The following is a 12,411-nucleotide window of genomic DNA, read 5'->3' on the forward strand; positions in this document are numbered from 1 at the left end:
TGTAAGGTGGTGCATGGTGTAGTATGTGGTGTGATATGTGTGTCTGTATGTTGTGTGTGTGTGTGTATGTATATAAGTAGTGGTATGTATATGTAAGTGTATGGTGGTGTGTATATGTGATGTGTGGTGTGTGTGATATTTGTGTTCAGTGTGGTGTGTGTATGTGGTGTGTGGTGTGTGTGTGTGTGTGTGCAGTATGTGTGTAATGTGAGTGTGTTGTGTATGATGTATGGTCTCTTACAGTCTGTAGAACATCTGTCCAGAACCTTTCCTCTCTTGGAGTCTCCATTGAGACATCAGGTGTTATTCTAATAGGTCTGCCTTTATGCTATGTTGTCTCTTTCCCTCGAAGATTTTACATTTATTCTTTGTTCGCTATGTTTAGTGTTTTGATTATTGCATACTGAAAGGACTTCTTTTTCTGGTCTAGTCTGCTTGGTACTCTGTAGGCTTTATGTACCTGAATAGTCATCTCCTTCTTTAGGTTAGGGAAGTTACCTTCTCTGATTTTGTTGAAAATATTTTCTGTTCCTTTGACCTGAATGTCTTCCTCTTCTTCTATTCCTATATAATCTTAAATTTGATCTTTTCATAGGGTCTCACATTTCTTGGATATTTTGTGCCAGAATGCTTTTTTTTTAGGTTCAATATTTTCTTCAACTAAGGTATCCATTTCTTCTACTGTGTCTTCAATGCCTAAGAATCTTTCTCTGTCTTTATTATTCTGTTGGCGAGGCTCTGGTTTGAGGTTCCTTTTTGGGTTCCTAAGCCTTTCATTTCCAAGTTTCTCTCAGTTTAGGTTTTCTTGATTCCCTCTCTGCTTTCAGGTCCTAACTGTTTCATCCATTTCCTTCAACTTAGGATTTCATAGATTTCTTCAAGGGGTGTTATCATTTCCTCTTTAAGAACACCTATCATATTCATAAAGGCCATTTTGAAGTCCCTGTCTTCTGTTTCAGCTCTGTTGCCTTTCTCGGGGCTCTACTGTTGAAGGATTACTGGGCTCTAGCAGAGACATTTTGTCCTGGCTGTTATTGATTGTGTTTTGAAACTGGTGTCTTGGCATCTAGTTTTGAGAAGATTGTAATTCTAGGTGCTGATATCTGCTCTTGTCTTGGTTGGGTGGCTGTTTTGTTCTTTGGTTTCTTTTGCTCTCTCTGCTTTAGTGTGTAGTGAGGGTTGCAGGTGAAGTGTGTTTCTAGGTATTGGGAGCTGACACTCAGGAATGGAAATGCGCTAGGAGAGGGCTGAGGGGATTCACAGGAGAGAAGAAAGCGGGGTGCTACATCAGGATCTGCTTAGTCCCCTGGGAATGGGGGCAGAGAGTAAGGAGAGGCCACAGGAAGTAGTCTGCTGCAGAGCTGGTGATGAGACATGGGACAAGAAGGACTTCACTGGCTACTCTTATCCAACCCTCTTGTTGAATTCTCAGGGAGTGCATACACAGATGGGATGGTGCTAGCAGGGTGAAGGGAGGGGAGTTGGAGAAGATCTGCATGAGCCACTGGAGATGGGACACAGAGGAGGGGGAAGTGGGTAGTCTGCTACAGAGATGGGGTGAGAATAGGGTATCAGATTTGGAGAAGAGAATGAATAGGTGAAGATCTGCAATTAGCTTACCTGTTTCCATGGCCACTGTGCGCTTCCATGGAGTACCTTCAGGCCCTTGCAGGTAGGACAAAGCGTTGGGGGGCTTAGGAGGGGAGGACATATGTGAGCCACTGGAGATGGGAGAAGGGGAGGGAAGGAGGTGGTCTACTGTGGATAGATGGAATGAAGGGATTGGATTCAGAGGAATAAATGGGGAGCTGGAGATCTTCATTTCATTTATTGACTTTCTAAATAGTTTATTGTGTAATATAGTTTGATCAGATCCTTTTCTTTCTCCCAATGCCTCTCTATCTCCCTTCCCTACCAAAAATAAACAAAAATTTTAAAAAAATCATAATCCCAAACCACAAACGACAAAAGAAAAATTCCCAAACTAAACAGAAATCACACATACACACACACAAAAACATGGTATATACTTTGTGTTGGTCAACTACTTCTAAACATGGGCGCTGCCTTGGGTGTGTTTGATATAGCCAGAGACATTCTGTCTTAGTCACTGTGCTGGACAGTTTTATGTCAACCTGACATAGGTTAAAGTCATCTGAGAGGAGGGGACCTCAATTAAGAAAATGCCTTTATAAGATCAGGCTATATGCAAGCCTGTAAGACATTTTCTTTAATGTGATTAATGAGGGAGGGAAGCCCTGACTTCCTTCAATGATAAGTGATATGGAAGTGTAAGCCAAATAAACCCTTTTCTCCCCAACTTGCTTTTTGGCCATGATATTTTATTACAGTAGCAGAAAACATAACTGTATAGAAACAGTGAGTATTCTGTTGTTTTGAAGTGACACCATGACCACAGCAACTCTTTTTTTTTAATTTTATTTATTTATTTATTTATTTATTTATTTATTATTTATATGAGCACACTGTAGCTGTCTTCAGACACACCAGAAGAGTGCAACGGATCCCATTACAGATGTTTGTGAGCCACCATGTGGTTGCTGGGAATTGAACTTAGGACCTGGCAGAGCAGTCACTGCTCTTAGCCACTGAGCCATCTCTCCAGCCCCAGAGCAACTCTTATAAAGAAAAGTGTTGATTTGGGGGCTGGCTTAGAGTTTCAGAGGTTCACCATGGTGGAAAGAATGGCAGCATGCAGGCATAGTGCTTGGAAAAGTAGCTAAGAGCTACATTGAGAGAGAGAGAGAGAGAGAGAGAGAGAGAGAGAAAGAGAGAGAGAGAGAGAGAGAACACTCCATGCTGGCATTTTGTCTTCTTTGAACCTGTGTTGGTCTCATGTGTGTTGTCTCTGTTTCTATGAGTTTGTGTGTGTATCAGTCCTCCTGTGCCTAGAGATGGAGTTTCCTTGAAGTTGTCTATCACCTCTGGATTTCAGACTCTTCTAACACTCTTGGGCAGAGGTCCTTGAGCCTCAAGGGGAAGGGCTTGATAGAGACATTCCATTTGAGGCTGAGTACTCCAAAGTCCCTCAGTCGCTGGACATTATCTAGCTGTGGGACTTTGTATTACCATCTACTGCAAGAAGCTTCTGTGATGGGTTTGAGAGATGTACTGGTCTGCAGCTATAGCAGAATGTCATCCCAACCTGTCTGTTGATTTAGCAGAATATAGTTATAGGCTACCCGCTAGCCACACACACCCCAAAATGTAATAATGGGCCATAGGGGGAAATCAGCTTTTTTGCTTGTTTGTTTGTTTGTTTGTTTGTGATAGAACACCATTATATACCATTCCGTATCTGGCTGTCTGGAACTCACATCGATCTGTCTGCCTCTGCCTACTGGATGGCATGATTAAAGGTGAACGCTAACACATCCATCTACCTATTCATTTTAACTATGTGTATGCATGTGAGGCAGTGTATGTGTGTGTGCATGTGAATGTAGGTGCCAGTGGAAGCCACAAGAGGGCACTGTTTCCTCCCTGGAGTTGGAGTTATGGACAACAGTAAGCCATCTAATGTGGATGCTGGAAAGTAAACTCAGGGCCTTTGCAAACCCAGTACAGCACTCTTAACTGCTGACCCATCTCTCCAGCCTCTCTCAGCTGTACATTTTTTAAAAAGATGTACTGATTTAATTTATATGAGTATACTGTAGGTGTCTTTAGACATACCTGATAAGGGCATCGGATCCCATCACAGGTAATTGTGAGTTTGCTATGTGGTTGCTGGATTTGAACTCAGGACCTCTGAAAGAGCAGTCAGTGCTTTTAACCACTGAGCTACTCTCCAGCCTTCAGCTGTACATTTTGATGGAAAAAAATTACCTGTATGTCTACTATTCTATGTGTGGTCATCAATTTCAGTATCTTGGAGAGGGGAAAAAAGATGAGGGCAGAAAGTATGCTTACTGGGAACTAGAATAATTGGAGGAGGTTCTGAGAGAAGCCACATCTCTTACATCATCTCATTGTTTCCCCAAGTGCTGTGAACACACCATTCTTGGCAATAAAGATGATATTTTAGTGCTACATAGATGAATGATTTTAATGATTTTGTGCTTAAATGTATATTAGAAAAGATACCTAACTAGTTCACATAACTTGAGCCATTTCCCAGATTGTGTTGCTTAGAGCAATCATCTCTCCTGCAGTGCAGAGACTTTTAAATAAGAAGATTAAGTAAATAACATACCTGTGAGTGTTGTATTAAAACATGACCAAAAAAAAAAGCCACTGAGATGGTTTTGAAAACATTGAAGTTTGGAAATTAATGGGCTAATGTCTTATAGCTAGAGTCTGAGGAGTCAGGGACTAAGCAGTTAGGAGCCATCAGACAGAGCACATGTTCCAAGGCCCCACTCACAATGCTTCCTCCAAAGCATCGGACCCCCTGACTCCCTGAGGCGGTAAGTGCCGAAGATAACACTATGCTGTGTTGGAAAACCTGTTATGTTGTCTTATTCTCGAAACGGACACGCAAGCTGTCTTCATGGAGAGGTAAGATTGGGATGCACAAATGTTTTCTCTGTTGATGAATAACATTAAGCTTTCAAGAAACATCAGTTCTAAAGGGAAAAGTTTTGGATTGTTGCGCTGTGGCTATCATGAACTCTGATGTGGTTTCAAAGTTCAGGCACATTTAAGAATTTTAAAAAGCAATTTTAAGTTAGAAACTATGAATTAAGGAGGGCCGTGTGACAAACGAGGCACCAGGGGAGAGCAATAGCACAAGAAGATAGGGCAATTTGCTATCATCTATCCTTTCATTGACTGAAATGGAATTCCAACATGGCTGACACAGCGTCTGGTTAACAGGTTGCAAATAATCAGAAGTGAAGTTTTACAGGAAGTCACTGCTTGTGGTAGGTAGCTGGGGTTCAAATTAATAAATCACACAAGATGTTTTCATTTTTAAGTTTTATTTTTATCAAAACAAAATAATTTAACCATAGAAAGAAGTGGAAGAATATTCATCAACCAAGAAGCCAAGTGTCTCCCAACCATGAGCAAGGGAATTGTCTGTGCATGGAAGCAAGCTAGCCACTCTCCAGTGCTCCCAGAGGACAATTCTGACTTCTTCCTGACTCCTCTTCTCCCCATGGTGATACAGTATGCTCACATGTTCTTATGTCCCTTCAGACCAGTTTTGACCACATCAATACAAAGTGTAGCAAAGATGCACAAAAGGGACGCTCAACACTATTCCACATCCTGACACCTGTGTGTAATGTGTTTTGAAAGACAAATGTAGTGTTTCAAAAGCCAACGCTCCTTGAACTGGGGGCTACCTGGAGTAAGCCCCCTTGTTGTAGTTGCAGGAATTGGATAGTCCTGAGCCAGGTGGGCCATTTCTTCCCTCAGCTAGGACACTGAGCAGCCCTGCATCCTGTAACTGTAAAAATCTGCTGCACCAGGTAAATTTTGTGCAAGATTCACATTCCTGTGCTGGGGGAGAAATGAATAATGAGGTCACTCTAAGTAATGGATGTGAATGCCGGGAAATAGTTTTGGCATGAGACTGAGACCCCCTTTATCTTTCACGCTGAGGCGAGTGGTCACACAGCACTGGTGCAAGACTAAGACTTCAGATCCCAGCTTTAGAGGGTAGCATTTAGGAAAAGGAAGTTCCAGTCGGTTCTAAGTTATTCACCTACTTGCCAGCTATGCTTTTATTAGAGTCCAGAAGATGTCTGTTTATCTCTCCTCCCTCTCTCCGTCCTTCACCTCCCTCAGTCCTCCCCCCTTTCTGTCTCTCTCTTTCTCTCTACCTCTCTCTTTCTCATCTCTCTTCTACCTCTCTCTCCTTCCCCCACTCCTCTCTCTCCCTCCCTAGCTCCCTCGCCACCCCTCTCCACCACCCTGCAAATAAACTACAAGTTGAGAGCTGTGCACCACTGATCTTTAGTCTTAGCTTCCTCTGAGATGGCAAGCTTAGCCCTAAGGAAGGAAAAAGGAGTTCCCATAGCACCTCATGACAGGGACGGTCAGGCCGGCCACCAAAACTCACAAAGCTTTAAGAGTTGGCCAAGTGGAGAAGTGAGATGAGACCCTGTTCCTCCATGCATCTCAAAATGTGGCCAGGCATAGCAGTTCAGGAGGACAGTCAGTGGCCAGCATCAGACACCATGAGCAGTGGTCCTAGCTCCTCTCTCTCGGTTCATGCCGGAAGCCCTGCAGCTCACCTCCATGGGGGAAGTGGAGGCACTGATTACGCAAGACGCCTGCATGAAGGTACATATAAGAGTAACGGCTTTGGCAAACAGTGGGCTGCCCTTGTCCTGACGTGCCTCTTATGTGTGGTGCTGGGAACTGAATCCCGAGCTTCGTGTATGCCAGGCAAGCACTAGACAACTGAGCTACACCCCCAGCACTGAAAAATAGACACGTGTTTCCTGATCCATCGGGTGGTGTGCACTTTCGATGTTTTCAAACCGCAGCAACAATAGACTGTATTAGTACTAGAATTTTATTTTAATAACCCAAGCTGAGTTTGGGGGTTTTATGGGTAAAAGTTTTCCTATAATTTTCTTATAACTGTCTTTTGCCTTAAGAAAATTAGATTTAGAAAGATCAGTGACTATTCGGTACATTATCAAAAGGTCAAAAGGACTCCCCATTAAAACCAAACTAACCCAAACCATGTATCTCTTACTTTAGAATGTTTTTCGGTAGCTAGCTCCTCCCAAGGCCATTTAAAAATGATTGTTTCATTTTTCAAAAGTTCTATTGAAATACAGGGTCCACAAACCCTTGTTGATTTAAAGTGAATGACCCCTAGGAAGACTGACACTAAGTGATCAGGTGAACCAGCGGGTCCGGTGAGTTCCCTGGCTTTGTAAGAGACAGGAGGCTTTAAAGAGATACAGTTGACATTCTGCTATATCGAATCCAGCCTTGGGGGTGGCAGCTAGCTATGGTGGCTTGGAAGAGGCAGAGTTCCCAGCGTGCTCTTTGGAGCTATGGTTATAATGTGGGACTGGTGATCCTCTTAGACTCAGTTGTCCCCCGGAAATAAGGATCTAGGATAGTGATTCTCAACCTCCCTAACGCTGTGACCCTTTAACATGGTTTCTCATGTTGTGATAACCTCTGACCATAAAATTATTTTTGTTGCTACGTCACTACTGTAATTTTGATACCGTTACGAATCATACTGTAAATTCCTGTGTTTTCTAATCGTCGTAGGTGACCCCTTTGAAAGGGTCATTTGACCCCTAAAGGGATCATGACACATAGGTTGAGAACCACAGATCTAGACAGCGGTCCTGCTCTGCTGCCCTGTACCTCCTGAGATAGAGGAGGCAGTTCCACCTACATACATGGTCTCTTCCACTCAGTGCCATGCTTTTTTGTTATATAAACTCCAATTTATAAGGTGAGTGACTGCACCCCTAAATCAGGAATTCCAGAGAGGTGCATAAGACAGCCCTTCCCTTAGCTCACATACTACCTAGCAGAAGTACCCTAACAGTATCTGTGCATCAGCACCCCAGAACGTTCTTCAGCATCTTACAAGGCAACTCAGGAGCAATGTTTTCTGTGAGGGACACTTCTAAGCTATGAAGACACAGATGTAAAGGAGACCATGGTTTCTCATTCCGCCACTCTCACCAGGATCCAGCCCCACAGACGCGCTCAGCTCCGCTGTCCAGGTCTCAACTTCATACACAGGGACAGCCATTCAATGGGGCTCTGACAGCTTCCTCCACTGCCTTTCTCAGGAACAGGTCATCCAAAGGGCAGCCAATCATTGTCCTTTTGGTCCGATACCTCCACTTCCCCCAACCCCCAACACACACACATATACAGCAGAGGACTGGAGGACTGCCTGGTCTGGCTTCAGGGAGAAAAGACTCGCCTAACCCTTAAAAGACTTGAGGTCTCAGGGAGTGCGGAGGTCTAGTAGGAGCCGGGGCTGGGGGAGGAGAATGCAGTTGGGGGGAGTGGGGACCTCCTCTTGGATACAGTGAGAAAGAGGAATGGGATGAGGAACTGTCGGAGGGCAGACTTGAAGGGCGATAATGACTGGACTGTAAAAAAAAAATAAAAGTAATGATTAAAAAAGAAGAAGAAGAAGCGTAGAGAGGTGGTGTCTAGCTCTTTTCTGGTCTTCTGTGCCGTTGTTGGCTGGGATTTGGTCGGGGGATATTTCTGAACACGTGTAATGACCACAGACCTACGCCAAAAAGTAAGGAGAAGCTTGCAGTCACGTTCTCTGTGGATAGCAGCGACACCGGAAAGGTCACGTGAAAATATTTGAAACTGGACCATACTTCTTCACAGATAAGGACTTTTGAAAGTCTGTTTACCCGCACATGTGAGGCAGGTGCTTCTCGTGGCTGCCTGGCCTGGGAGCACGAGATGTCACGTGTTCGCCACTACCTCGGCGTTAAGCCAACAGTTCGGCTAGAAATCACAAATTGTGCAAAATTATATCACAGCAAGTAGAAAATCATAAAGGACCAAGCGCTGTAAACTTCTTGAAGTTTCCCTCTCCCATGTAAGGGCTGGGAACGCGAAGCCTGCGTGGTGGGCTGGCTGACGCAGGCCTTGCCTCCGCACCACGGCACACTGGCTGGGAATGCTGGGGGATTTGATTTGTGCTGTTCTGAGATTCACAATACAAAGGCTGATTTAATTTGACAGCAAAGTAACACTAAGCCCCCAAAATAAAATTACCAAGATGTAAAACAGCATCAAAATTCCAATTAGTTTTATGCCATGGAAGCTTCTGGAGGAAGTCGGAACGGCTCCATCACGAGGCACAGGCGTCAGTTCAGGCTGCACAGATTACTAAAATGTAACCCTCTAATTGAAATTGCTTGGAGCCCAATATGACAAAAAGAATCAGAGGAAAATAAGTTAATTTTCCCCTCAAAAATAAAAATGACTCATTACAGTGACTATTTTACTAACTTAATGCAATGTTCCTTTGCAAGACCTAAAAAATAGAAAAGAAAAGAAAAAAAAAAAAACCAAGGCTTTGGGGGTGGGGCGAATGTTCTCACAGAAAAGGCACCAAGTACAAGGGACACACGTGCTTGTGTTATTGGACCAGAAACAAGTATTGACCATTTGTGCAACATATAAAATGGCCTTAGACATCATCATGATGTATATTTACAGTATTCATTAAGAAGATGGCAGGCCCTAACCAGTTTTTGAATGCATCTGGAGTTAGTCTCCAAATTGTGTGGAACCATCTTGGTGCCCAGTTCAAACCCTATCCTTCTCTCTCAACCTACCCCAATGACCCCAGATGTGTTTGTCACTCAACTTAGTGGCGGGGGTGTCAGATGTATTGATCCAATGGAGTCTCACTGGTCAAAAACAAAGTCCCATATGGCTCTTCTGATTCGTGTCAGTTTAGTGGGCAAGGCAGTGAGGGTTACAGCATCAAGTTGGAGCTGTGTACGCGGAGTCTCTTGCGATGGCCTTTCCGGCCATTGTGAGTCTCCCAGACGAATGTAGAAGACTCTGAGGTCTGTCTAAGAGAAGCTAGAGAAAGTTATGGCTGGATCTGAGCACGGGGTTGGTTAGAGTTGGCTTGAAGAAATCATAGATGGCTTTCCTAGTCTATAGATGTTTTGTAAATAAAGTTCAGTGCCCATAACACTTGTTGATGTCTATCCCAGAAGATCTACAGGCCTTAGCCGCTGCCACCATCTTTCTCTGGAAGCACATCATATCTCGATGACTAGTCTGTCTTCGTCATCACTACTAGTGTCGCTGAGCTCCACCGGTGTCTGCTTCCTCATTCCTTCCAAACTCCTCTTTCGGATGGATCTCAAAGGGGCTTCGGGGACTTCTGAGGGTTGTCCTGGGTCAGAAGGAGCTGTGACAGTCTTGAGGGTAATTAATCCTTCAGCTCGACAAGACCCACTCTCGCTTCCTGAAGCAGCACCCTGGATAGTCAGATCCCCAAATCCATATTGGGCCCACAAAGGAAAATCTGCCTGGGCTCTTGCTTCCTCCTGATGTGAACTGTCTGAACTTGGTCCTGAAGGTGGTATTTCTAGAGTTTTTCCAGGTGACTGTTTACCAGGTGAAGGCCTCCCTGGCAGGAGCACCTGTGGTATACTGTCTGGTGTGGCTCTTCTGTCTGGGGAGTTTCGTGCCAGAGTCTCCTCTGCACAAGACTCTGCACCTTGAGCCCCCTGTGTCTTGTGTCCTGTTCTTATCCCCGCAGAAACACAGATGGCAGCCACAGAGGTAGCAACGTTATGGTGGGGAAATGTTCCTTTGGATCTAAAGGAAGAAGGCAGCTCTGGAACATCTGGGAAGAAGCACAAGTTGGGAACTGTGGAGACTTGATCCTGGGAAGGTGGCAGCTGAGTTCCTGAAGGTCCAACATCAAGACCTTTGCCCTGTGGCAGATCTTCCTGAAACACTGCCAAGTACACATTAGATTGCGGAGATCGTCCCGCCTCATCAGCATGCTCCTTCTCCAGAGAACGGTCATGCTCACCAGAGGTTGGAGAAATATCCTACAATAAAGAGCAAAGGAAAGAAGTAGGGAAAAGGATAATTGTTATAAAGAAAACTGGTCAGAGACACGGTCTGCAATGAAATCAAGGTCTTGAGGTCTTGACGAATCTTTCCTGAGCGGGGAACTTCAATAGGATCCCTCAAAAAGTTTACATTAATAACTGGTCAGCACATTGATCCCAGCCAAACTCCTGATTGATATAAAATAGGCCACTGTGTGATCTTATGTGGCTCTGAAGGCAAACAACTCGACTACTCAGCCAGTCCCACACTTCCTGTCTCCAGTCAGCAGAACTGGTAAAGCGGGTACGTGGCTCCAACATGGTCTGCCTGGAGTGATTTTACATTGGAGGAACATCTTAAGTATGGTAGCATCTTCTTCTGTGGGGATTAATCATACAGACTTGAGGTTTTCAAGAAAGCATCCCAAAGGTTCTAGAACCAAAGTCAGCCTATTGTACCTGTGACAAATCTAAGTCAGAGGCTAGCATTGGGTGTAAGTCAACCTTCCACCTTGGTCACAGCTGTCTCTCTTTGTTTCTCTCTGCACACACCAGGCTAGCTAGCTCAAGAACTTTTAGAGGCTTTCCTGTCTCAACTTCCCATCTCTCCATAGGAGCTCCAAGGTTATTGACTCTCAAATATGCACCCAGCTTTGATATGGGCTCTGGGATTTGAACTCAAGTCCTCGTACTTGCAGAGGTCATTTACTTACTGAACTGACTCCCCAGATCTAAAGTTGGTTAAATTTTCAGTGTAGAATGTTTAGCAATGTTTGGGTCTGGCTTTAGGGTTCTGGGGAGTCCTGGAAGGAGACAGGATATTTTACCACATGGGCAGCAATACAGCATAAAGAAATAAGTCTAGAGGACAGAGAGATGTCAGTGCCTTAGAATGGTGGTTCCTACCTTCAGAGTTGATTTGTCTATTTCCAAGATGGTTTCTGAGCTTATGCCAGGAGACATGGATCCTGAAGTCTGACTACAGTCACCTCCCTTCCCTTTGTTCCCATGAGGAAGAGACAAGTCTTTGCTGGCACAAGATGGTTCCTCTTGTATGTTTAGACCTGAAAGAGGGAATGTGCTTTTTTTTTTTTATCATACATCCAGACTCGTGAAGTGAGGCAAGAATGACACGGAGGCTGCCTGAGTCTCCACAACCACCCTCGGCTTCGTGAACCTGTGCACCACACCCTGATTACCTCCGGCCAACTCACACCCAGCCAAATGAGTTGTCTCCGCTTCCCGCAAGGAAGGAAATGGCAGAAACAAGCCCCTAAGTCGAAGACTCCATAACCACAACCATTGTACACCATATCGTACAGACCGCCTGTTCTAGTTACAGGGATATCCTCCACCCAGGTTTCTTTGGCTTTGAGTCCCCAGGTCCTGGAGCCAGGTGGCACGATTAGAGAACTCACTAGCCTCTGAGCTCCTTGGTGATGAGCCCTCCACGCAGTACCAGGCAGCAGGGGGTGAGGTGGGTACCTAGGACACCGTCATTTACTGTGGCAGCTGTCTCCCTGTGGGAAAGGAAGAGACAGACTAGTCTCTCCCACCTACTTCCCCTGGTCCCCCATTGCTCTATCCTCCATTTCCTCACAAGGACCCACAATCGGGCCAAAAGAACCGCAGGGTGGTCCTTTCCAAAGAGCGAGACTGCATCTTGAGATAACTGGAAAGAAAAAGTTCCGGAATGCTTGGCTCCCTGGAAGACACACTGGGCACACTGTCAAACCTGCTCTTGTTTTGATGGGAGTTATTCAAGCAAGGACTTTGAAAACCTCAGACCTCTCTGCTTATGAGACAAGCTGGCAGCCATGCCCAGCCAGCATTGTGGAGTCTTCTGAGACCTCTCTCTCTCTCTCTCTCTCTCTCTCTCTCTCTCTCTCTCTCTCTC

At 44.9% G+C, this 12,411-nt stretch overlaps 1 protein-coding gene across 3 annotated transcripts in view; it reads right to left on the reverse strand.

Moving 5' to 3' along the window:
- Positions 1-5,890: 5,890 nt before the first annotated feature.
- The window catches only part of Znf831 (zinc finger protein 831), a 107,184-nt gene continuing 100,663 nt past the window's right edge, over positions 5,891-12,411 (reverse strand). For 2 of the 3 annotated variants that reach the window (XM_028769554.1, XM_028769552.1), the window contains exons 5-7: positions 11,421-11,578; positions 9,270-10,511; positions 5,891-8,054 (exon numbers count right to left, since the gene is read on the reverse strand). In XM_028769554.1, coding sequence (XP_028625387.1) covers positions 9,708-10,511; positions 11,421-11,578 — 962 coding nt within the window. In that variant the 3' untranslated portion in view covers positions 5,891-8,054; positions 9,270-9,707. The remainder of the gene's footprint in view (positions 8,055-9,269; positions 10,512-11,420; positions 11,579-12,411) is intronic. The other variant, XM_028769553.1, reaches the window with a different exon arrangement.

Source organism: Grammomys surdaster, unplaced genomic scaffold (genome assembly GCF_004785775.1).
Source record: "Grammomys surdaster isolate TR1022 unplaced genomic scaffold, NIH_TR_1.0 193, whole genome shotgun sequence".
Taxonomy (NCBI): domain Eukaryota; kingdom Metazoa; phylum Chordata; class Mammalia; order Rodentia; family Muridae; genus Grammomys; species Grammomys surdaster.